The sequence below is a fragment of the Sciurus carolinensis genome, chromosome 11 (assembly GCF_902686445.1).
Source record: "Sciurus carolinensis chromosome 11, mSciCar1.2, whole genome shotgun sequence".
In the NCBI taxonomy this organism is placed as follows: Eukaryota; Metazoa; Chordata; class Mammalia; order Rodentia; family Sciuridae; genus Sciurus; species Sciurus carolinensis.
In genome coordinates, this window is record NC_062223.1 from 74,290,339 (window position 1) to 74,316,902 (window position 26,564).

The window sequence follows — 26,564 nt, forward strand, 5'->3', positions numbered from 1 at the left end:
GTTAGTATAAAAAAGAAAACATAAAGCATGTGAAAACATTTATTAATAGGAAAGTCCCTGTTAGAGAAAATACATTGACAAGAACTTGATAATAGATGTTGACAGTGAGGTGATAATGCCCATTCTAATGAATACCACTCTCATAAAAGGAATCAAGGATGCTTGGAGAAATGGGTGATTCCAGGGCTGGAGTATACAAAGTAAAAAATGATCCTGAACCATCTTGTAGTGCCAAAAATATGTTTTTAAAAAGCAAGCATGGTAGAACTGTTCTCTGTGGGAGAAATGTTCAGTTATGAGAGAGAAGATGAGAAAGAGGGGATGTTAACCCCAGAAATGAATGCATACTCTATGATTTGAGCCCTCCTTCTAATCCCTTAAATCCTCTGTGAAGCCTACAGTCAGAGTTACACAGAAACCCAAAGGAGACCAAAGACAAAGCAAACGCAATACACTAAGCCAGAAAAACTTGATAAAATCATGGCAGCAGCTCTGTATGTTCACATCTCAAAAAAAGGTTATGTGCATGATATAGTATAACAAATATTTGTTAAATATTTATCAGACATGCTAAAGAAAAGTATATCCAATGTTGAAGTTCAAACCATAAAGCTAAGGAGTATATCTCAATGACAATATCTATAATGAAATTTTATAAAGCAGAACATAGAAAGCACTGATCTCTTTAAGAAGGAACGGGAAAACGTGATGTAAATTTGACTGCATTAAAATTAAGAACTTTTGGTAGTAAAAGGCAGAGCTACCACTTTTATTAGTAGATTATCCATAGGCATCTGACAAAAACAAGTGGAAGATTAAATTCAATCCACACCACACTTGTCACGCCATCAGAGACAGAGTCTTTTTGTAATTTATACAAAGATGCCCTGTATGCTAGATATAACTTTAAGCAGAAGGTGTCATAAAAGTGAAATGGCGGGCTGGGGTTGTGGCTCGGTGGTAGAGCACTTGTCTAACACGTGTGAGGCACTGGGTTTGATCTTCAGCACCACATAAAAATAAGTAAAATAAAGGTCCATTGACAACAACAACAAAAAAATATTTTTTAAAAAGTGAAAAGGCAAGTCACAGGTTTGGAGAAGATACTTGCAATAAATTTAACCAACAAAAGGCTAGGATCCAGGGGCTGGAGTTGTGGCTCGGTGGTGGAGTGCTTGCCTGGCACATGCGAGGCACTGGGTTTGATCCTTAGCACCACATGAAAATAAATAAAATAAAGATATAAAAAAGAAGACTTCTAGTTTTTTTTTAAAAAGCTAGTATCATGAATATAGAAAGAACAACTATAAATCAATCAAAGGCAACTTGATTGTATAATAAGCAAAATATTTAAACAATGACTTCAAAAAATAAATGGAAAAATATTTTACCTCAAACCTGTCTCATACAGGTAATCAATATATACTGGATAATCTTACTACATCTGTCATGTAGACATAGCAGATTTGGATATGTAGCATAATGATTTTCCAATGAATATCAAGGGAAACTCTCATACACTGTTGGTGATATTTTAAATTATAACAATCACATCAGAAGACAATTTGCCATTATCTAGTAAAGTTGAAGATATGTATACCCTTTGGTCTCTTGATACCTCAGGTCCATGGGTATCACAAGAATATTCATAGTGTCATTGTCCTTAACAGTGAAAAATCAGAAGTACAGAACTGTCCTTCAGCTATAAAATATGTAAATATAGGGTAAATATTTATATATTGAAATGCTTATGAGCAATAAAATAAGTGACAGTCACACCCAATGTGAATGAATTTTGCAAACATAGTATTGATTTCTGTCTTACTTTTCTAAATCTTCCTAGGATTTAAAAGGAAATTGAGACAGGAAAAAATAGCATGTTGTGGGATTTATAATCACGTAGAAATAAAAACATGTGACAATGATACACTGGAGGAGAGGAAATGGAAGTCCTGTTGTAAGGATCTCATGCTATTCAGTAAGTGGCATAACACTGCTTGAAGAGAGCTTGTGATCAGTTAAAGACAATAAACCCTAAACAACACAACAAAGAGGGAAAGAGGTTCTTCTGGGTTTCTCCTTGTTTCCTCCTTTGGGTCCCTGGAAATGGTTTTCCTCTGGGAATCTCAAACTCCTCCTCTGCAACCCACAGGTGTATTTACCCATTCCTCTCCCTCAGCCTCGTGGATCAGTGCCTTGGAGCAGGACATCAACCTCCCTCCAGTTACCTCTTTAGAAGCGAAACCAAACCTACAGTCGGCTGCAATCCAGTCAGAGACCACTACAGACTGCCACGGTGAGGAGAAAAGAGATTCAGGGGAATCTGAAGGCAGGTAAATCTGAAGTTAGAACTGAACACCACATTGCCACTGACAAACTGAAGTTCATGTCCCAGCCCTATCTTAACTTCCCTAAACCTCAGTGACCACATCTATAAACTGGGTAAACAAATAGTATTCATCTCTTAGGGTACTGTGAGTAAAGAGATACCACAAGGAAAACACTTTGGCATGTAGTAAATACTTGATAAAAGCTAGGTCTTAATATTGTTTCTGAGATTAAAAATGCTTGAAATTAAGCCAGGTGCAGTGGCATACGCCTGTAATCCCAGTAACTTGGGAGGCTGAGGCAGGAGGATCACGAGTTCAAAACCAGCCTCAGCAAAAGCGAGGCATTAAGCAACTCAGTGAGACCCTGTCTGTAAATAAAATATGAAACAGGGTTGGAGATGTGGCTCAGTGGTCAAGTGCCTCTGAGTTCAATCCCCAGCACACACCACCCCCAACAAAGAAAAAAAAATGCTTGAAGCCTGTCTGAGGTTGTTTCGCGTGTGGGGCACAAGAGGTATAGAGGGAAAAGTACTAGAAGATGGAGTTGAGGCTTGATTCTACTTGGTAGGTGAGACTAAGCAATTCATTTGAAATCTCTGGGCTTTGACAGTGTTAGGTTTCCATTCATTCACTCATCCTCAAAGGGCTGCTCTAAGTTGCAAATGAAAAAGTTTAATAAGATTCCTTGGTGCATTCATTGACTCTTTCAACACATCATGTTTGAGCACTCTGTGTTGCCATCGGCTCTGTGCTGGGCAGAGGTCAACAAGACATGGTCTCCCCTCTAGGAATGCTTTCAGTCTGGTAAGGAAACAGACCAGTAAACAATGATTAAAGCATGCTGAAGACCTGCCTGGGGCTCAGTTTTCAAGGTGAGGAGAAAAATTGAAATCTAGATGCTCATAGGAGGTTAAGGAAGAGTTCGTTTTCTCCAATGATAGAAACTTGAACTTTTTCATAAGCTAAAGGGAAAGAAGAGAGAATTGAAAGATAAACTAAGGATGGAGAGAAGAGACCTCAATTGTGGAACTGAAAGAAGAGAGGTGCTCACAGTAGCCAAGCAGTATGGGAGGGCCGAGAAATTGAAGGAGTGGCTTACAATGGCTTTGACTTGTGTAGTGGAGGAAGTGTGCCTCTCTCTACAGAGATCACATGATGTCTGGTATCCTTACTTCAGTTCTCCTGTCTGTCCCACTCTCTGCTACTCAGAACATTAGGCTTTATGAGGTCATTCAGCTGCTCTGTCCTTCCACCTCCACTAGTCTAAATTCCTTTACCCTGAAGCCTCCAAAGCAACCAAATCTCTCTTCCTCTGGCTTCCAGCTCTCCATTTGCTCCTGGTTCTCACTCTACTTTCCTTCCCTTTTTCTTAGTCTCTTTCACTGATGTCTGTTATTCTGTCTGCCCCTTCGAATTCTATTTCATGTACCCTATAAAACAATAACCCCTGCATTTTCATCTCCAGCCTTAACTCTTTGTCTAAGCTCTCTACTCTCATCTTCAGCAATTCTCAGGTTTTGGCAGTTACAACACAGTCATTAAAGCTTTAAAAAAAAATTTGGAGTTATCGTTGATTCCTCCATTTCTCTCTACTGCCAATTGGTTCTCAGGTCTGACTGATTTGACTCTAGAACCTTACTTGCTCTTTCTGAAGAACTTCATTAGTCAGTTAACCCATCTCCCCATCTCACACTCTTTTGCATCTCTTCTGTTCCTTCTTTATTTCTATTCTAAATTCCCTTTACTGACTCTTTTGAGGCCCCATGACAGAGAAGCTCCTTAAGGAATCTATCACAGGAATCCCAAGACACAAAACAGGAGAACAAATTACACTTTACAAAACAGAGGCAGAGCAATCTTGTTCAAGCTAAGAGATTCCTGGGCAGCCTGAGTTAGTTTGCTCTCCCTTAAGTATGACCACCCTCTGGTCACACTTGAGGAGGAACAGTGTGGAACCCCAAGCATCTTCTTGGTTGCATTTTTCTCCTCGTCCCTTTACTTGATACCACCTCTTTCCTCATTCCTCATTTCCACTCTACTCCATAGAATTTTATTCTATAAACCTTGGCTACAAGGGTTTTTACCACCACCCTACAAGGGTTGTCTGGCCCTCACCCAACCTCAACAACACAACATTTTCCAAAATCTATGTTATGCTGTCTAAGGCAATGCTGGAGGATTTTTCAGAAAGACATTCCAGGGTGGGCTTTGGAATTTCAAATCTACTTCTTTTTGAGTTCTCCCTGCAGTATGAATTTATAGATGAATCTCTTTTTCTTTTGAGTATTTAGAAGGTGGGTGTAGGAAAACCCACATAAACACTGTTTTTGCTAAGACTAAACCTATATAAAAAGGAAAATAACATTTCCTAACTGCTCCACAATTTATAAGGCATTGCTGATCTTCAGGTTAGGTAGTATTAGTAATAGTAAAATGATGGGCTGACTAGTTTGCCTGATGTTTCCTGGGACCCCAGACTTTCAGAACTAAAACCCTGCAAGTTCCAGGTAAACCAGGATGAGTTGGTTGCCCTATAGTTGTTAAAAGAATGGAGTCTGGCATGACTGCCTGGGTTCAAATCCAGCTTTGCCATTTACTAACCATGTCACTTAATCTCTCTGGGTCTCAATCTTCTCACTGGTAAAATAAACAAGATTTTTTTTTTTTTTGGTGGGGGGTGCTGGGGATTGAACCCAGGGCCTTGCACTTGCAAGGCAAGCACTCTACCGACTGAGTTATCTCCCCAGCCCCTTAAACAAGATATTTTTAAAAGTCAATACATGAAAGCATTTAGAACACTTCCAGAAATATGAGTGTTTCAGTGAGGGTTTGTTATTCTTTGTATATCATGTGTTAATTCTTTTTCTCATCACACATACCACTAACACCACCAAATACCCGCTCCCTAAGAAAATATGAGCAGGCATGTGACCGAATCATGTATCTTTCCATATCTACTCCCTTAATTATACAAAAATCTGGCCAACACATTGAAATTACTGCTCTATTAACCCAATTTCATGTTTAACTTTCTCATCTTTTTCCTATTCTCGTTTACTTGCAAGCAAAGCTCCAGCAAATCCTAAGTCTCTATGGTGGCTCTGAGCTTGGAGCTCCTGTGAACATTCCAGAGGCATGTCACTACCCCTGCCCTCGCCAAACTCACCTTCTGAAAGAAAAGTAACATCATCATCCATAAGCCTGAGGACAAGGCCAGGCTGGAAGTGGTGCAGCCAGTCTAGAGGAGCTGAGGAAAGGACCAGTCCCTGCAGCCTGTTTACTAGAAGTCTTCCTTGGCAACTTTCTTCTATCCTTGCCTTAGTGTACCCAAGTGTGCAAGTGAGGCCATTATTCCTGGCTGGTTCCTCCCTCCCCAGTAAGCCCTGCCTGGTCCTTCCCAGGCTCCCTTAGATCACAGATTCTTCATATTCTTTCTCTTCCTCCTAATCAAGGGTTTCTTTTCTTCAACCTCTCTTGTTTTACCTCTGGACATCACTCTTTTCTCCCCGTTATATACCACATCTACTTTTCCTCCTAACCTTTAATTTAACAAGCAAATGCCTCAAACATGACTGATAGACAAGTATCCTGTGAGTTTACATTTCACACACAGAAGACCAAGAGCTCCTTGAGGACAGGAATGCCTTGTCCATCTGTGCAGTTTCCATAACACCTGTGCCTGTCTGTAACCCAAAGAAATAGATGCACATACATAAAGAGAGGGCTTTTCATCACAAAATCCTCTGGTCCTAAAATAGAAGTAGACTTTTTTCCATTATCATTTTGTTTTAACAGCCTCTAATTCCCCTCCTGGTACCAGCCCAGGACTGAAACTAATGGATGAGGATAGAAATACCAACATCTTCAACATCTCCTACACCAACTTCCTCCTGGTGGGTTTCCCCAGACTACAAGAGTGGCGGCCCCTCCTGGTCCTGCCTTTTACCTTGCTCTATGTGACCATCATCTCTACCAATGCCCTGGTCATCCACACTGTGATGGCCCAGAGGAATCTGCATCAACCCATGTATGTGCTCATCACTCTGCTCCTGGCTGTTAATATTTGTGCTGCCACGGCTGTGATGCCTAAAATGTTGGAAGGCTTTGTGCACTATGCTAACCCCATATCACTACATGGCTGCCTGACCCAGATGTTCTTTATCTACTTCACCCTCCTTCTGGACTACAATCTCCTGCTAGCTATGGCCCTGGACCGCTATGTGGCTATCTGCCATCCACTCCGCTATACTGACCTGATGACCTCTCACCTGTTGTGTTTGCTGGCCATTTTTGCCCTGACACGGAGCCTGGGAGTGGCAGTGCCCTTGGTGGTGCTAACTGCACGAGCTCAATTCTGCCGGACAGCAGTGATTCAACACTTCACATGTGAGTACATCGCACTGCTGAGCATAGCTTGTGGAGACTTGACCTTCAACAATCAGTTGGGGCTGGCTATGCGGTTGGTCACTGTGACCTTTGATCTGGTTCTGCTGGGAGCCTCCTACACCCGCATCATCTACGCTGCCTTTCGGATCTCTTCTGGGGGAGCCCGGGCCAAGGCCTTGCACACATGTGGCTCCCACTTATTGGTCATCCTCACCATCTACCTCTCTGGTCTCTCCACTTCCATTGTCTTCCGAGTAGCTAAGACTGTGTCTCAGGATGTTCAAAATTTACTTAGTGCCACATACTTGCTGCTCCCAGGAGCCTTGAATCCCCTCATTTATGGGGTGAGGACTAGGGAAATCCGGCAACATATAGAAAAGATGCTCTGTGGGAAAGAATCACCTTAGGAGGTTGGAGAGAAGCCAAAGAGGCTGCAGAACATGAGAGAGGAGAGGGAACTGCCAGGCTAAGAGAACTTCATCAACTTGGGAAGTTGGAGCTGTGACCTCAGAAACAAGAGATAAATAGGAAGTACTCAGAGACAAACTGGAACTTCCTGAGATTTTGGGTTCAACACCTGGCCCATTGTTTGGTAAACTATGGCTTGTTAAATTCTTAGAATTTTTTTGTTGTTGTTCTTTTTAGTTATACATGACAGTAAAGTCCATTTTGATATGTTTACACAAGCGTGGACTATATCTTATTCTATTTAGGATCTCAGTCTTGTGGATATACACAATGTTGAGATCACTGTGGTGTAAACAGAAATTTTATGTCAGATTCTTTCCACAGACTTTCCTATTCCTATCCCCCATCCAATAGCTTGTACCTACTTGTCCTTCTTAGTTTATTTCTCTGTCCTCTCTCCCCCAATTTTGAGAACGCTCCAATTAATACATGGATGCTTACAGCTTCACTAGAAGATATATAAAGCAAGTCAAACAGACCATGACCTGCCCTGAACACCCAGTCTGAAGTAAATAATCCAAGCCCTTCCCTGAGGCCATCTCTCCTAGTCTAATGCCTGACATAAAGTTCAGCAGGACCAAATAAACCAGTTAGTCTGGAGGTTTCCAGTCTAATCCAAGAACTATGTTGGGTTCTATAGTTCAATCAGTCCCAAATACAGGTGAGGACCTTGCCTGAAGTTCCAAATCTGACCTGTGTACCTGACTCCAGGGTGTGCAGTTCAGATAACCTAAACAGTTCAGGTCATGCCCAGGATCCCCAGTCCAAAAGACACTCAGACCAAGTCTCCTCCTGGGTTCTAGTCTGATACAGACCAAAGCAGACTCTACTCTGGGAAACTCAAACTGAGCCAAACATCCAGGTCAAACCGCTTAATAACTCCAGGATGACCTGAGGCATACAGACAAGGTCCTTCCCTGGAGCCCAAGTGTGACCCCTAGGACCAGGCTAGACCCAGATCCGAGCCTGACCAGGTCAGGCCATTCTTCCCATGGTAGCCAGTGTGATCTATCTAAAAGTTACTCCCAGCTACTCAGGAGGCTAAAGCAAGAGGATCACTTGATCCCAGAAGTTTAGGGCCAGGTTGAGCAACATAGTAACACCCATCTCAAAATTAAAAATAATATAACTCCCTTGTTTAAAAGACTTCCACAGCTCCCCATTAAAGATGTCCCAAAAAGGGGCTGGGGTGCCTACACATTGCACAGAACCATCTGTAAATCAAGTCAACTTTTTTCTCCTCCTCTCTTAACTGATCAATAGGGAATTCCTATTCCCTAAGTACAGTTGGCCATAAGTATAGTCTGGGAGAAAGAAAAGGCATATAGCAGTCAGAAGCGGGTAACATGAGTATCTGAGTCACTTCATGTAACTTACTTATACTTTCAGTGACTGCTTCAGCCTTGATCTTGTATATACCACTTTAATTTGATGATGGAGTGAGTGCACATCGAACTTTATGATTACATCAGACATGATACATAGCTCAGACATACAGTGATTTGGTCACCTACAGTTGTGTCCAGTCTCTACTTTGGCTCAGTAGCAAGCCAAAAGCTATCTCTCAAAAGAAGAATAGGGCCAGGTATGGTAGCACATTATGTAATTCTAGTCACCCAGGAGACTGAGGCAGGATACCAAGTTTTAGGCCAGCCTTAGCAACCTAGTAAGACCCTGTCTCAAAATAAAAAGGGCTGGGAATATAGCTCAGTGGCAAAGTGCCGTGTGTTCAATCCCCAATACCAAAATGAAAAAAAAAAAAACAAGAAAACAAAAGTAGATATCCAGAGGATGGCAGGGCTTTGCTCAAAAATCCTAAGGGCTTTAGCTGTGATTTACCTGTAGAAGCCAGCCAAAACCTCCAAGCAACATCTCCATCTGCCACTGTCACTTCAATCACTATCAGATTTGCTGAATCATATGGCCCAAACAGAGCAGTTTGCACAACAGACTGGACCTGTGGCAGAGCCCTCTCCTGTTCTGGGCCTCATTCAAAACTAACAGCTTTTCAGGTCACTTGGTAAACAGGCTACGGTAGTTCAGCCAAAGCAGCAATATTTTCCTCAAAATTTCAAGGAGGCCAACTAGCTGTTTTACCTCTTTCTTGGCTGTGGGAGGGATCAGATGCAACAATTTATCCTTTACCTTAGAAATAATCTCAACATGCTTTATTCTACTGGAAATTTTGCTGATGCAGAAAGACCCTGAATTCTGGTGAGATTTATTCCCTATCCTTTTGATATGTAACTCTCTTACCAATAAGTCTAGAATTGTTGCTCCTTCTCACAAATTCCAATCAACATGTCATCAATATATTGGACCAGTGCAATGTCTTATGGAAGGCAAAGCTAATCAAAATCCCATGTTAACAAAATTATGACACAGGGCTAGTGAGTTGATATACTCTCAAAGCAGGACAATGAAGGAGTATTGCTGGCTTTGCCAGCTAAAAGCAGGGTGGTGGTCTTTTCCAATGGGCATGGAGAAAAAAGCATTTGTCAAAGTAATAGCTGCATGCCAGGTACCTGGGGATATGATGGTCTCACAACTTTTTGTGAGTATACTAAATGCCACTGAACTGTACATTTTAAAATGGACAATGTGGTAAATTTTATGTTATGTGTATTTTACCATGGGGGGAGGACATAAATTAACATCAGACTTCTATATAGAATATACCTGTCTTAAAATTTCCTCCCTAAACTTGGAAAGAACAGAAAATGTTTTTTCAGACTTGACTTTTATATGAAAATAAATCACAAAATTAACCTCACACAATCACTTAGAAATGTTTATCTTTATTTCAGAATGGACCTTATCTAGATAGAGGTCCTATCAGCACTTTTGATGGGTCATCAATTTTGCTTCTAGAAATCCACCACTCAAAGCAGCAAAACTAAGTCTCTTTACACAAACGGAGATCATCAGAAAAGGAGTGCTCTAGAGGGGTGATGAAACCTTACTAAATCACTTCCTATTTCCAAGATGACTTCTTTCTCATTCCTAAAACTTCTACTCTGGTCCCAGCACAGCAATATTTTAAAAAGATCATTATCTTCATACTTATAGAAACAGTACTTTAAATCAATTACACTTTTGTTGCAGTAAGGTCCAGCAAAGCCTTAACATCTCAAGCAAACCCACTACACTTATTTATGCTCAAGTAGTTTGGTTATGGAAGATATGCTTGTCTCTTCAAAGCCTTTTCTCAGGATCCACACATGAGACACTCATCTCTGTTCTCCAAAGAGCACACCATGGCTGCTGTGTTCCTCTCCTTCTCTTCTTCCTCTTTTGATACCTTCTCCTTATCTTTCAGCTTCTCCTTATTTAGAGTAAACTGAATCGGATTAGCTGCAGGTCTTGTCCTTAAGTAATACATCCCAGTCTTCAAACCCTGCAAAGGAAGTAAATACAACTATTAGGAGAAATTTTGTGAGCACACTAGACATTTAAGAATAATGTTTAAAATACATTCCTACATATCTATCAATTAAATGATTTTTTTAAATTTAAAAATACATTCCTATAAACCAGGACAAACTCTTCCCTAAACTTGCAGTTCTATCTCCTCTATGAAGTACTCCCCAAAATGCTTAGACAATCAGACTACTATTGTTCCTTTCACCCTTAAAACGTTTACCTCTTTGGGAGGTAAACAATTTTGGCTTAATTGTCTTTACTTTTATGTATATGACTTCCAACTTTGCCCAACAACATATCTGCCTTAGATTATAACTATTAAGAGAACAGGTTATGTCTTCATATAACAGACTACAACAACTTCAAGAATAAGGATCATCTTCTATTCAGTATCCCCAGTACTAGCACATAGCAGCTGTTTAATAAGCATTAAAAAAGAGGGTTGGGGTTGTGGCTCAGTGGTGGAGCACTCGCCTAGCATGTGTGAGGCACTGGGTTTGATCCTCAGCACCACATAAAAATAAATAAAATAAAGGCATTGTGTCTGTCAACAACCAAAAAAAAAAAATTTTTTTAATTTTTTTAAATAAGAAAATAAATTCATAATTCTATATAAATACCTATCATATTGCCAAGGAATAAGAATATAATCCAGAATCATAATTTACAGTTAGCAATGAGGAAAATAATTTGGCTTTTACAATGTAAATAAAATGGGAAAACAATGTTTTTGAATAGTGGATTGATGTGTAAAATTTTATTTTAAGAATGTTAATAGTGCACAAGATGGTTTGGTACAGAGATAAGCACAGAGATCAGTTAAGAATGGCATTAAATGAAGAATGAAATAATGGCATTTGCTGGTAAATGGATGGAACTAAAGAACATTATGCTAAGAAAAATAAGCCAGGCTCAGAAAGTTAAGGATTGAACTTTTTCTCTCAAAAGTGGAAGCTAGAGCAAAATAAGAGGAAAGCAGGGGTGGGATAGGGTGGTAAGGAATCTCAAAGAAACAGAAGAGATCAGTGAAATAGAGGAAGAAAAATGAGGGAGAAGGAAGGATGGAAAAAGGAGAAATTGTTGAATGAAACTGACAAAATTACAGTATGTACATATATGAATAAACCACAGTGAATTCCACCTTTATGTATATCCATAAAGCACCAATTTACAAAAAGAAAAACAGTAACTAGAAGGAAAACCACTAGAATAGAGGAAGAGGAATAGGGGAGCGGGAAGGGGAGGAAAAGAGGAAGTACTGGGGACTAAAATGGAATAAATTATATTCCATGCATGTATGATAATGTCAAAATGAACCCCCCTATTACATATAACTATAATGCACTAATAAAATTTAAAAAAAAGAAGAAGAAGAAGAAGAATGGCAGTGGAAAAGGAAATAAGATATTTAAGGAACAATACAAAAGAACAACCAACCAAACTTCTTAAGTAATTGCATGGACAGTAAAGGGGGATAATAAGTTAACTCCAAATTTTCAAATCTAAGAATGAAATAATACTAACAGAAACAGAGTCCAAAGCAAAAGCTTGATATGGTACAAAAACCATGGGTTAGATTTAACACACTGGATTAAAAGTGAAAGAACTTTCAGGTGGCAATATTCAATCAATGGCTAGAATATAAAACTGATCCAATTTCAAAATATCCCAAGTTGGCAATTAAAGTCCTCCTTGATTTTCTCTACCAACCTGCTTCCAGCCATAGAAGTGCATACTAGTAAGTTTGCCATAGTTAGGCTCAGCAATGTGTATGTTCAAAGACTGGCTTTGATCAATGAAAGCACCTCTCTCTGCTGCCATTTTGAGAACAGTTTTCTGAGAGATTTCCCACACAGTCTTATAAAGTTGCTTCAGGTCATCAGGAATTTCTGGTATGTTCTGAAAAAGGAAAACAAATGTTTGTACTCTTTCAGTTAAAGAAAGCAGTATGACTAACAGAATAATGATGCAAGGATTTCCTGTCTGTTCTGTATTATATGGTATGATCCTTGTCAAATTTGCCAAAACCATTTAACTCTTCTTTAGAAAGTTCAACAAAACCCCATCAGCCAACCAAATATAAACCTGGTGGTAGTAATGTAAATATTCATCTTTAACTGGTTTATGGTCAAAACATTCATTATTCTAGAGGCATTTAAGAAATAAAGGAAAAGTCAGAGCTAAGAAGCACTATATGACCATTGAATTTTGCAGAAAACACAAATAATCAGTATTGTAACTCACAGTGACATGATCAAAGGATCTAGAAACTACATTTAGAATCCAAATAAATCAGGTTTTCTTAGGACAAAAATTAACTTGCATTAAAACAGACTAGCTCATGTGACAGATTCTGTCACTAAAAATAGAAGGGTTATAGGACTCTATCTCTGTTGACAAACAGACCAATGTTTAGCTAGAGCCCTCTTTCTACAAATAAATGTTTCTTGATTCTCAGCTGCAAATATTTTGTTTTTAAACACAATTTGTGACTGCCTTTTGGACTATCAGTCCTCAATCTCTATCATGCCTTTTATGTTTGTCTCCCTAATTTCAGCCTTTTTATAAGTGAATCCCAAATTTTGAGGCATTCTGCAATCACCTAAGAAATCTTTATGCCTGGATCCTACTCCTAAACATTCTTATTTAAATGATACGAAAGGAGATCTAAACTTCAGGATTTTAAAAGCTTCCCAGTTGTACAAAAAAAATTAGGAATCACTGCTTTCTATTATTGCACAAATAACAAGATAAAGATGTGAATACATGATATGTAGAGACATGGATAATCCAAGAACAACAGAGAGGTGAACACTGCTACTTAAGCAGAGCATATGTGATCACAACCAACAGCCATTTTTCATCTCCATGGCCTGGCATAGATGAGGAGGATCCACAATGTAGCTCCTAAGGAGCATGTTTCATTCTCATTCTGTACCTGAATAGAGCCATTGCATGCAATAATCTGGTTTTTCATTTCTTCATTCCATAAACCCCTCTCAGTAAGATCTTTCAATAAGTGAGGATTTACAATCTGAATGAAAAAGCAGAAAAAATGTGAAGAGATAAATGATAGAACCTACATAAGAACACAGGCCTACAACTCAAAGTAAGATCACTGAAGAATTATGTAACATTTGATGGCTTGGTAAATTATATTTTTTACAAAACTGAGAGGCCATCTCAACCATATAAAAGCTATATTCCTTTAAGATCTTGACATCTGTAACTCAAGAAACATAATATATTATGGTAATCATTAAATAATATATATATGTCCAATCATCAAATTGTACACCTGGAATATATACAATCATTTTTCAATCATATATCATTATATATAAATTATAATTACATATAATAATAATATAATTATATATAATGATATATATCATTTTTCAATTCTATATCATTTTTCAATTTCATTTTGTCAATTATACCTCAATAAAGCTGCAAAAATCTTAGTTAAAAAAACAACAACAAGTATGGCATTTGCAAAAGTGAAAAGAACTAACACTGCCTAAGCTGGGTAAATCTATATGTATTGATCCTTTTTTGTTTTTTCTAAGTAAGGATACAATAAATACTAAAGTTAAAAAAATTAGAAATATATCCTCCCTAAACCCTACAAAAATTTATTACAGGATACCTAGAAATTCACACACACACACACACACACACACACACACAAATCTTTTAAATTAGTGGTTCTCAATCTTAGCTGCATGTAAGAATGATCTGGGAATTTAAAAAAATTATCCTGATTCCACCTACCAGAAATTCTAATTGGTAACAAAATCTGAAAAACAGTCTTAAATTATACTTTATATACATATCTTTAGTATCCTAACTTAAGAATCTGAGGCTGTAGCTATACAGCACCATAATCATATATAATTAACAATCATGTAACTCTAATATCAAGTTACTTTCATACTCAGTCCCTAAGCATTCATACATTCAATAGCATTTATTAAATGCCTATGATGTACTGAAACAACATTCAACAATATTAGAGATGAACATAATACTCTGTATTAAAGCTTTGCCCACAAACTAAGAAAAAGGGGCATATTAAATGTGAGTGAGCATTTACTCCCAACATCAAGTCTTTAAAAGATCTCCCTATAAATCTAGTTATGAACTTCTCACCTGAAATTCTCCTGACAAGACTCTGCGAGTATAGATATTGCTGGTATAAGGTTCAATGGACTCATTATTCCCCAGGATCTGAGCAGTTGAAGCAGTAGGCATTGGGGCAATAAGTAAACTGTTTCTTATACCATACCTGAAGAAAAGGAGATTATTAGTTGTTGGTGCTAAAGCTGCAATCTACCAGGAAAGAAGCTGTTTAAATTACTGTAGTATAATGCAGATCCTGGGAGTAACATCATACATACCTTTAACTTACATGCTGACTTTTGAATTAAAGGTCTACAGGGATGCAGTTTTTATAGTATGGACAATGCTGTTAAATCATCCATTTCTTTCTTTTCTTTTTCTTTTTGTACTGGGGATTGAACCCAGGGGCACTTAACCACTGAGCCATATCCCCAACCATTTCTACTTTTTATTTTGAGACAGGGTCTCGCTAAATTGCTTAGAGCTTCGCTAAGTTGCTAAGACTGGCTTTGAACTTGTGATTCTCCTGCCTTGGTCTCCTGAGTTATTGGGATTACAGGCATGCACCACCATGCCCAGTACTCATCCATTTCTTAACACCTGACCCCTGAACAGAACTCACACAATTTTTATTGTTGGCAATCCTTATCATGTCATGACTTAACCTGTTTGCACTGTGGCACTCAGGAATCAAAGCACTTGATATACTATCTTGCCCAAAGAAATACTCAAATCACTTGAAGAGTTTTCCACCTGTCTCCAAGTACATTTATTCATTCAATCCTTCCCTTTATTTTTTAAATGTATGTATGATTACAATATTAGAACCCTTCAGGAAACATAATAATGTGAAAGTGGGCAGAACAAGACACTATCACCACAACTCTCCAATATCCTATGAAAAGGGAAAAATTATGCTCAAAGTATGTTTCTGACTTTCCTTATTACTAATTACAAACTCCTAAAAATTTAACATTTTTAAACTCAATACCATACAAAGTATTGAGGAAGAATATACTATGTAACACATTATGAAATCTTCAAATAGCCCCTGCCTCATCCTCCAAAGTTCCATTTAAGCGAGCTATAACATTTTCAGTGTCAAATAAAAATATTTGCTCTGCAAACCTTTTCTATGACCCACACTTTTACAGATTCATTGTATTACATGTCTTACTTTACTTAGCCTTATGTTTCTCTAACCCAAAAAACGCATCTTTCCTTCATTCTACACCTACATGTACATGCTTAGCATACAGTCTCAGATTCTGATGGAGGCCGTACTTCCCTCATCCTGTTACTTTCCAGTTATGATCATCAAGCAAACCACCAATTACCTCCATGTCTTTACATCCTCAACTATAACTATCTCTCTATAGACAAGAAAATTCATACATGATATATCCAAACTACGGGATCATTAAAAACATGAGGTAGATCTACACATACTGAAAGATAAAGATCTCCAAAATAAAACATCATATAAAGGTTCATGCTATGTCAAGTTGATCACATTTATATGGTAAAACATGTACATGCGCGTTTGCCTGTGTGCCAGTGTACTGAAAAAGGTCTAGAAAAATGCACAACATTAACAAAGGTTACCTCTAGGAAAAGAAACAAGTTATTTTTTTGTTTCATTGGACAAGTGGTTGACAAAATTATAAAGAAAGGCTTTGACTTTCTTTCTTATTTCTGTACTTGATTAATAATGAATGTGTACTCACATTAATTTTGAAATTTAAAAAATCATGTATATAAAAAAATAATCCATTGTGTTTAAAAAAAAAAGAAAAAGTAACAAATACAAAATTAAGTTCAGGTTCACTTTTGTAAAAGCTGAGTTTGTATGTACTACACACGTGCACCCACACTGAGGAAAGTATAAAGGATGACAATTACCCAAAAGTATCCTGGGGGAAGTGGTACTGGGATAATTTTCACTTTTTTCCCTTTCCACATGTGTGTCTTTCTAAATTAGCTAACATTTATTTTTTAAATAAAACAATTTTAAGGCAAATATTAATTTTTAAAAGAGCACTAAACATCAAATACTTTGCATCTGCATTAACACATAAATGATAAACTCATCATTACAGAAAATATAAACAATTTGTTTCACTATTCACTCAGCAAAATGTTTTGCCTGCCCCCAAACTGCTTATGTTCATTAGAGTAAAAGAGTCAAAATTTGGTGGGGTGGGGTTGGGTGGGGGGGTTTTGTGGACCAAAATCAGGGTCTTGCACATGGTAGGCAAGTAGTCTACCACTGAGCAATTATCCCCAGCACCAAAGACTCAATTTAAAATTTTTTCTTTCATACAGATTAACACATTACCCTATAAAAGCTTTTCTAAAATTCCTAATTTATTCTTACAGCAATCAATTCAAAGAAAAGCCATTTATAAACTCAATGTGGTTAGGCAATAAATAGAAACAATAAAACTTTTTTAAAAATCAGGCATATTTGGAAAAGTGAAGCTTTAATGAGAAAAAAATTACCTAAATAAGTGTTAAGCCCCTAAAATAAGATCAACTAATAACACCTACCACATATTAAAATGCTTTCACTGTGCCAAACAACTTGCAGGTTACTATTCATTTTCTTGCAAAGTTTTTTTTCCACAAATAAGCTGTGAGATAGGTCACTTTAGCCCCATTTAAAAGAGAAGTATTCGTTTTAGAAGTTAGAATGATACATCTAATTTCTGAAGAGAAAAACCCAAGTTCTCTGGATTCCAATGCTACTTTACATCTCTTTACTTACTTTGCAATCTTCTCTTTGAGAAGTTCCCAGTCCCATAGGTCTGTGGGAGTAACATTCCACATATCATACTGAAGAATCTAAGGAATAAACAACCCAAATTTATGGTGTCACTCTAAAGCAATTTAAAACTAACAAAAAACAAATGACTAACTGCCATTTCCATCATAAATGCTGCTTTCTTCTCTGTGTAAGAAATACAAGATCCAGAGATGTCCCTAAACAAACTACCTTGTAGTCAAATTGATCAGAAGCAGGCTAAGAAAACTAACTGAGATCTCCTCTCTTCCACATCCCTGTTGAGTCTTCTCAGAAAGCCCATATCATGTTCACAAATAAGGAAATCAACATTCATAAAAGCATGTTGCTGAGATGCATTTTATATTAACAGTGTTATTCTAACTTTATCTTCATTGTCATGATCTGTTTACTTAGCTAAAAACACTTCTCAAACAACCACACATTTGATCTCCTAAATATCTATAGAAATGCTAAAACTAAAATTTTACGTAGAAGAAAATCACACTATTGATAATAAAGGCAATGTGGAAAGCAGAGTTCTAAGATGGCTCCCCAGATTCCCAGTCCCTTTTGCAGAGGCCACATTTAATCTCCACTTGAGTGTGAACAGAATCTGGGAAGGTAAAGGATGTCACTCCTGTGATTATGGCAAAGGTGAAGGACTTCCGCAGTTGTAATTAAGGTTTCAAATAAGTTGCCTTGATTTAAACAAAAGAGAGGACCTGATTTATCAGATAAACGCCCTCAAAAAAGGAACTGACTAGGTCCTTTGTGAAATGAGGGGCAGTCTTCCCCACAGGTCTTGAAGAAACAAGATGTCATGGGTTCCAGAGCTACAAGGAAATGAATTCTACCAACACAGGTAAGCTTGGAAAAGGACCCTAATGAGACCAAGAGAAGAAGGTCAGCTAAGCCAACCCTGAACTCCTGACTCATGTAAACTGCCATATATTCAATGTATATTGTTTTAATCCACTAAATTTAATAACAGAAAACTAACACAGGAAGTATCCCACTTGTCATTTTAGCAATAACCAATTATAAATGTAAGAGATTAAAACAAGAGTATCCTTATTACTCTGGAGGACAAAGGTACTGAAGTTTTCTATAGCTGATATAATAAATAACCAACTATAAGGGAGGAGGGATGGGACAAGACAGTGGAATGAATCTGACCTAACTTTCCTATATACATATATGAATATACCACAGAGAATCTCACCATCGTGTATTATCTACAAAATGCTAATTAAAAAAAAATCTGTAAGCAAATAACAGAAAGATCAGAAGAGCAGAGAGAAGAGAATAGGGGGAGGAAAGAGTGGAGGGAAAGAGGAAGTACTGGGGACTAAATTAGAACAAATTATATTCCATGCTTTTATAATTATGTCAAAATGAATCCTAATGTTATGTGTAACTATAAAGAACCAATAAAAAAAATGATGTCATTAAAAACATTTAACACATTTTAGGGCTGGAGAGATAGCTCAGTTGGTAGAGTGCTTGCCTTGCAAGTGCAAGGCCTGGGTCTGCTCCCAACACTGCAGGAAAAAAAAAAAATCTTAACACATTTTAGTAAACGTAATGGGTATTAGGCTGGGGATGGCAATGATAATAATCTCTACAGTAACACCCTGTTTTTTTGTTTTTGTTTTTTTTTTTTAATTAAAATTTGTAATTCATTGTCTTTCAAAAAAAAAAAAAAACTCTGAGGTGAATTAAAACCATAAATTGAGATAAAGTGTTGACTTTGGTCTGTTATTTCTGTAAACACATTTTCTCCTAAATTCTAAATTATTCATGACTAAACATATCATTTTATCTCTAAAAATAAAAATAACAAGTATTTATTCCCTCATGCTTCTGGAAGCCAGAAGCTCAAAATCAACAAGTTGGGAGGGTCATACTCCAGAGATTCTGTCCCTTCCCTATTCTAGTTCTGACTGTCAGCACTGAATATGTACTCGAGCCAGGATTCAAACTTGGAACATTGGCACTTTAAAATATAAACTAGCCCTTTGTTAGTTTGCTATTATTAGGAATCAAGATGATTTTGGATAAGACTTGAATCTGAATGATCTCTACTAACTGCTAGTAATGTGGCATTCCTGGGCTCCTGTCTATATCACACCAATCTCTGCCTCTATGGTCATGTTGCTTCCCCCTTTTCCCTATGTCTCTTGCAGGACAACCATTATTGGATTTAGGGACCACCTGAACAATCCAGGATGATCCCCATCTCAATATGCTCAATCACATCTGCAAAGATCCTTTTTTGGACCAGTAAAGATAATATTCACAGGTTCTAGGGATTATAATTTGGACATATCCTTTGGTGTCATGATTCAGTCCATTATATGTACTTAGATGAAAAAGAAATTCTATCCATATACTTACTCCTTTGCTTACTGGAGAACCCTCATAGGTTTCATATGGGCCATGCTCCTTTGCTAGGTCACAGCTGGCTTCCAGGGCTCCATAATAAATAGTTTCAAAGATCTGCTTATTCAATAACTGGGCCTCTGGACTCTCAAAAGGGTATCTCATCAGGATAAAAGCATCTGCCAGACCCTGAACCCCAATACCAATGGGGCGATGGCGTTTATTTGATAAGTGCGCCTTTGTGCCAACAGATTAAGAGAAGAAAAAGAGAAAACATCGGTGAACACGAAATCTAACATTCTGTACCAAAACATACGTTTCCTCCTTATCTGTTTTCTCACACCATTCCAATAACAAACATTTAAATTATGATTTGCAGACCATGATAAACTCTCTCTACTTTGGTTATCAATAATAAGCAAAAAAAAAAAAAAAAATTATTCATACCTCTGGAACAGGGTAGTAGTTTATATCAATAATTTTATTCAAATTCCGCACAATGACTTTAGTGACTTCGGCCAATTTCTTAAAGTCATATGTGTGTTCTGATGTGACATACATATTCAGTGCCAGGGAAGCCAAGTTACAGACTGCAACCTATAATGCAAAGAAATGGAATCAAGAATTACACAAGTTTTATTTCTTCTCCCTATAGTCAATGATACCATCATAAGCCTCTCACTCCCAAATATTAAAGTTTTAAATTTTTATCTTTGACTTCTCTATCATTCATCAGTACATTTCTAAATCCCACTGATTCTATCTGTTGAATATGTAGTCATCTATGTGAGTTGTAACACACACCAGGGAAATAAGATGGAAAGAGAATTCTGTGTTCCACAGTACAGACAGACATACATCACACTGTGCTATAAATTTTTCTGTATATTTACCTCAGTGTTTAGTAGATGTGCATAATCCAATATGGTAGCTAACTACTAAAAATTAAAAAAGGAAAGGTGACGCATGCCTGTAATCCCAGCAGCTTGGGAGGCTGAGGCAGGAGGATTGAAAGTTCAAGACCAGCCTCAGCAACTTAATGAGACTCTCTCTCAAAATAAAAAATAAAAAGGGCTGGGGATGTGGCTCAGGGGTTGAGCACCTGTGGGTTAAGATAAGCCATGTCCCCAGTCCTTTTTTATATTTTATTTAGAGACAGGGTCTCACTGAGTTGTTGAGGGTCTCATTAAGTTGCCGAGGCTGGCTTTGAACTCGCAATCCTCCTGCCTCAGCCTCCTGAGCCACTGGGATTACAGTCATGCACCACCACACCCAGCTCTTTATTATTATTTTTAATTTTTGTAGTTGTAGATGGACAGAATGCCTTTATTTTATTTGTTTATTTTTATGCAGTCGGTGCTAAGGATTGAACCCAGTGCCTCACACATGCTAGGCAAGTGCTCTGCCACTAAGCTACAATCCCGGTCCCTTTATTTATTTTTGACTGGTACTTTCTATGCATAAAGAAATTTCCTTTGGTACATTTATATGTTCATATAACATGATTTTGCTATTCATTCCATACTTCATTCCCTTTCTCATCCTTTCCTCCCTCCTTCTTCTACTCCACTGATATTCCCTACATTTTTATGGTACCCAATCCCTCAACCATCACCCTCTTTTCTTTATTTTGCTCTAGCTTCCACATATAATAGAAAACATTTCACCCTTGATTTTCTGAAACTGGCTTATTTCACTTAGCATGATATTCTCCATTTCCATTCATTTACCAGCAAATGCCATTATTTTGCTCTTCTTTATGGCTGAGTAAAACTCCATTGTGTGTGTGTGTGTATATATATATATAAAGAAAATGTATAATATATATATATTTATATTATATCTTCTTGATTCATTCATTTCTTGAACAGCATCTGGGCTGATTCCATAATGTGGCTATTGTAAACTGTGCTTCTGGAAACATTGGTATCACCCCAGTATGCAGCTTTTAATTCTTTTGGATATACCAAACAGTGGAATCTCCACATTGCTTTCCAGAGTGGCTGTACTAATTTTCCCCAGTCCCTATTATTATTATTATTATTGTTATTGTTATTATTTTGAGACAATGTCTTGCTAAGTTGCAGAGGGTCTCACTAAATTGCCAAAGCTGAGCTCAAACTTATAATCCTCCTGACTCAGACTCCTGAGTCACTAGGATTACAGGTATGCACCACCAGGCCCGGCCTTATTGCTCTTTATATTTTTAGCACTAGCACATCTGGTGTACAATAAGCGCTTAAAATATTGAATGACTATATCTTCTTTTCTATTTTGATTATGACTGTCCCAATCCAGGATCTCAAAATCTCTCATCTGGAATACTGAAATAGTTTCCTAACTGGATTCCCTGATGCTCTTCCCGTCTACTCTATTGTACACATGCTGGCAAATACCCATTTTTAAAATAGAATTTGGCTCTCAAAAGTCTGATAAATGCTAGAGGAAAAAAGAAGACAGAAAAAGAGAAGGATGAAGGGGTATCATTTATAAGTAGAATTGTCAAGAAAGGTTCAATGAGAATGACATATGTACAAAGAACTGAACAACTCTATGTGGGTTGACAAGTCAGATTTGTGCAAATGACATGAACTGATTTTTTAAAAGCATCACTCTAGCCTCTATAAAATAATCTAACCTGCATAGTTACTTGAGCCTATGTCAATTTCTTCCAACCAAATTATAAAGTGTTCAAAGGGCAGAGACTCAGCCATATTCTTTTATATTCCTAGGGGACTTAGTACAATGTTTTATATGTACCCACTGCTTAAATTTTGAATTAACCTATAACCTCAGCAGTGTGTTTAACTCATTTCCCGTTTATTCTCTGACTTTTCATTTGAATTTTCTTTTTTAAAGTCCTAGAATCAAGGATCTCCTCCTTGGGGTGGAGTGGGGAGGGAAAAACAATAACGGAATGAATCAAAAACTATCACCCTAGGTAAATGTATGATTACACAAATGGTATGCCTCTACTTCATGTACAAATAGAGAAACAAGATGTATCCCATTTGTTTACAATAAAAATGAATTTAAAAAAAAAAGGATCTCCTCCTTCCTCTAGTTTCTAATTAAAATCCAATCAGTCTGACATCAACTACTACAACAACTTCCTTAGGCTAATCTCTAACCTATCTCACACCAAAATGCTCTATACTCATAATCTAGAACCATCCTTCTCATGTTAGCATTTTGATATTTACCTGTCAGAAATGTACAAGGGCTTCCTACCTCTGTAACATATTAGGTTCTACCTTCTATTTCTCTTCCTCTAGCAACAGCAAACTCTTTAATAAAGCAAGCCTTAATCTATCTGCTCCATCAAATCACTTACTTGACACTCTATACCAAAACTAGCCCTATTTTTCATCCATCACATAAGGAATTCTTCCCAAATGGAAAGCTTTTCCCTTAAACTTTTTTTTTTTTTTCATATGTGTGTGTTATAGGGGATTGAACCCAGGACCTAACATCATTCACTCTACCCAAGTTATATCCTCAGCCCCAAAGCATTTCTAGCCTTGACTCTTTTGTGAAACCTCCCTAGAGATATGAGATTAGAATTTGGTCCTACCATTCTCTGGAGTACTCTACATGCCTATGCACTTTAAACTGAGTGAACATTCTAACACATTTCTGTGGTTTTCCTAAACCATTATATATAACTATATAGTTCTATTTTTCTCAAGTATTATAACAATGATGTGCTAAGAAAGCACTAACAGTCTTTCCCATATGGGTTAGAATGAATATTACAAGCCCAGACCACACCTCTTCCTTCCTTTGTAGTATTTCACTTACAACAACCAGAAAGTTTATTTTATCCATCAAGTGAAATCAAGTGAGGATCTCATCCCAAAAATAAATAAATAAATAAAATATTTCTCTCGGTACTCTAAGCATTCTTACCTACCTCATCTTTGCTGGTATACTCCACTATTTCTGTGCACAGGTTGCTGCATTTGATGGTTCCCAGGTTCTGCTGGTTGCTCTTCCGATTACAAGAATCTTTGTAGAGCATGTAAGGGGTACCTGTCTCTGTCTGAGACTCAATGATGGCATACCAAAGCTGCTGAGCTTTTACAACTTTGCGAACACGACCCTGTTTCTCATAACTAAAAGGCAAAGCTAGTGTTATTTTAATACTCCCTAAGAAAATCCTTATTGCAGATAATTTGAAGACACTAAAATATAAAATTATGCAAACTCTTAAATTTTTAACTAAAGAATATAATGCTCATTTTACTCCAATAAAGCTACAAACGTCCCCCATTCCCACCAAATCAGTAATAACTTTATAATAAAAAGGAACAAAAACTATATAATCACGCCTCTTAATACTGTGCTAATTTTAATGAACTATTAACACGTGACCTAGTCATTCATGGTCCTATATGCAATAAAAAGTTTAAATATTATATATAAAATTATATTGTCAAAAGTACTGTATAACAGAACAAAATAATACCCCTGCTAGTCTTAATTTTATAAGGATCAATTTAAAATGCCCCAAACTATTTAAAAAAAAAGACAAAACCCAATTTTGATGAAGAGTCAAGAAGCAAATCTCAACATTTAAAATTATTATTATTATTATTTTTTTTTTTTCCCCCCGATGCTGGGGATCGAACCCAGGGCCTTGTGCTTGCAAGGCAAGCACTCTACCAACTGAGCTATCTCCCCAGCCCTCAACATATAAAATTATTAATCACATTCTCTCTTAGATGCTTTTATAAATTCCTAAAAAAAAAAAGGTTAATGACTAAATATTTTTAGTAAGAGAAACTGTGGTTAAAATATTTATTACTTTCATTATTTTCTCCTACCTTTCATATAACTTCTCAAATTCCTCTCCCCAAACCTCATCCAGACCAGGACATTCATTTGGACACATCAAAGACCAATCCTATAAAAGAAAGAACCATGCATGAAAAGCTTCAAATAACCAACCATATCCCTGTAAGAATGTGGCTTTCATAGGCTCTCGTGGAAATCTGCTATAGAAATAATCATTTTAGGCTCAGCACCCAAAATCTAGTTCTGCCTGTTTATATAGACCTTTTAAGCATTTAGATCAGGTCACATTTACTTTAGAGAACAGAAATGCAAGAAGACAGGCATGTCTCTCTCCCTCTCACCTGATTGGTCTCCACCCGTTTCATGAAGAGATCTGGAATCCAAAGAGCAAAGAAGAGATCCCTGGCACGCTGCTCCTCCTTTCCTGTGTTCTTCTTTAAATCAAGGAACTCAAAGATGTCTAAATGCCAAGGCTCTAGATAAATAGCAAATGCTCCAGGACGCTAATTGTAAATAAATCATCATTCTTTTTCAGAATTGGAATGAAACAAACTTCATATTTTCCAAAGCATTTTCATAACATTTCCTTAGATTTTTGCTAAAATTAATGAATTAAGTGAAATGATACAAATCAAAGTACTATAAAAATGAAAAGTAGTAATATTTTTCTTATAATTCTAGGAGTAAAAAAGAACAACTGACATAAAGAAAATGTGGAATGAAAAAGATTAAGTAACTTCTCCAAAATGACACAGAGCTTCCTATTCAACTGTAGCCCAGATCACTTTACACCATCTGACCAAGCACATAAAGTCCAAAGAAAGTTGCAATATAACCTGTACTCTTATTAATGGTCAGAAAGGTGAACTGTCTTATCAGGGTTGCCAAAGTTCATCAGAGAAAAATTCATTAACTAACAGATGACTGGTGTGCATACATATTCATAAGAGGCAGATTCCAGTTGCAAACTATCCTGGTAATAACCTAGGCTAAATTAACATAATATTCTCTATTATTCCTTCTATGAAAATCATAATAGTTAGAAACTGTATACACATAATTGTACCATCTTATTATAAGTATATATGGCTAAAGATTTTTAGTTCTGATATCCAGTACTTTCAAGTAACAGAGCATACCTTGTTTCCACCTTGATCCACATATCGAGCTGTATTGTTATATACTCTCAGCATTGGTACAAGGCCATTAGAATTACCGTTGGTCTGAAAAAAAAGGTAAAAAAGTAAAAGCATCTGGAGGAGACAAAGGATTCAGCAAGGAAATGGACCAAAAGTGAACAAATCACTCCTAATTTTCATCAAAAAGGGTACCTAAAACTAAGTAGCAATCTATGACGTTTCACCTGCTCTCCCTCTCTACCTCTGCTATAAAAACATAATGCCCAATATAAAATCAACAAAATGTTGCTGAATAAATTGCAATATATAGTAAGTTACTTCATGGCATCCTTAATTTATAAGATATAACAACTAATGGTCAAAAGAATCCAAAATTAAGGTAGCTAAATTTAAACTCTACAACCTTCTAAAAGTCATTATGTAAAGATAAACTGGGTAGAGTAGAATACGAAAGGGGCCGGGGTTGTAACTCAATGGTAGAGCACTTCACCTGGCACATGAGAGACACTGGGTTCAATCCTCGGCACCACATAGGAATAAATAAATAAAATGGAGATATTGTGTCTATCCACAACATATATTACTACGATGTCTTTCCCAAAGGAGTTCAAGATAACTTACAATAAGAATTGTAAGCAATGCAAGTATCAAGGCAATACATAAGGTAAATAGAGATTCTCAGTAATAAATGGATTATAGAATGAAGCTAGGAAAACAGACACTCTGAAGATA

General features: G+C 37.1%; 2 protein-coding genes across 2 annotated transcripts in view; one reads left to right on the plus strand and one right to left on the minus strand.

Annotated features, from left to right (window-relative positions):
- Window positions 1–6,166: 6,166 nt before the first annotated feature.
- On the plus strand, window positions 6,167–7,123 carry LOC124958141 (olfactory receptor 52B2-like). The gene has a single exon (XM_047515878.1). It carries the CDS (start codon window positions 6,167–6,169, stop codon window positions 7,121–7,123), a length of 957 nt encoding a protein of 318 aa, XP_047371834.1.
- Window positions 7,124–9,971: 2,848 nt separating this feature from the next.
- Window positions 9,972–26,564, minus strand: part of Rrm1 (ribonucleotide reductase catalytic subunit M1) — a 33,376-nt gene continuing 16,783 nt past the window's right edge. The window contains exons 9-19 of the mRNA XM_047519220.1: window positions 25,833–25,916; window positions 25,035–25,196; window positions 24,723–24,802; window positions 23,810–24,011; window positions 20,344–20,493; window positions 19,912–20,133; window positions 17,497–17,573; window positions 14,760–14,895; window positions 13,546–13,641; window positions 12,318–12,506; window positions 9,972–10,581 (exon numbers count right to left, since the gene is read on the minus strand). Coding sequence (XP_047375176.1) covers window positions 10,393–10,581; window positions 12,318–12,506; window positions 13,546–13,641; window positions 14,760–14,895; window positions 17,497–17,573; window positions 19,912–20,133; window positions 20,344–20,493; window positions 23,810–24,011; window positions 24,723–24,802; window positions 25,035–25,196; window positions 25,833–25,916 — 1,587 coding nt within the window. The 3' untranslated portion in view covers window positions 9,972–10,392. The remainder of the gene's footprint in view (window positions 10,582–12,317; window positions 12,507–13,545; window positions 13,642–14,759; window positions 14,896–17,496; window positions 17,574–19,911; window positions 20,134–20,343; window positions 20,494–23,809; window positions 24,012–24,722; window positions 24,803–25,034; window positions 25,197–25,832; window positions 25,917–26,564) is intronic.

What these genes read in the sequence shown, in the direction of transcription:
- LOC124958141 (XM_047515878.1), top strand. Translation starts at nt 6,167, where the DNA reads ATGGATGAGGATAGAAATACCAACATCTTCAACATCTCCTACACCAAC.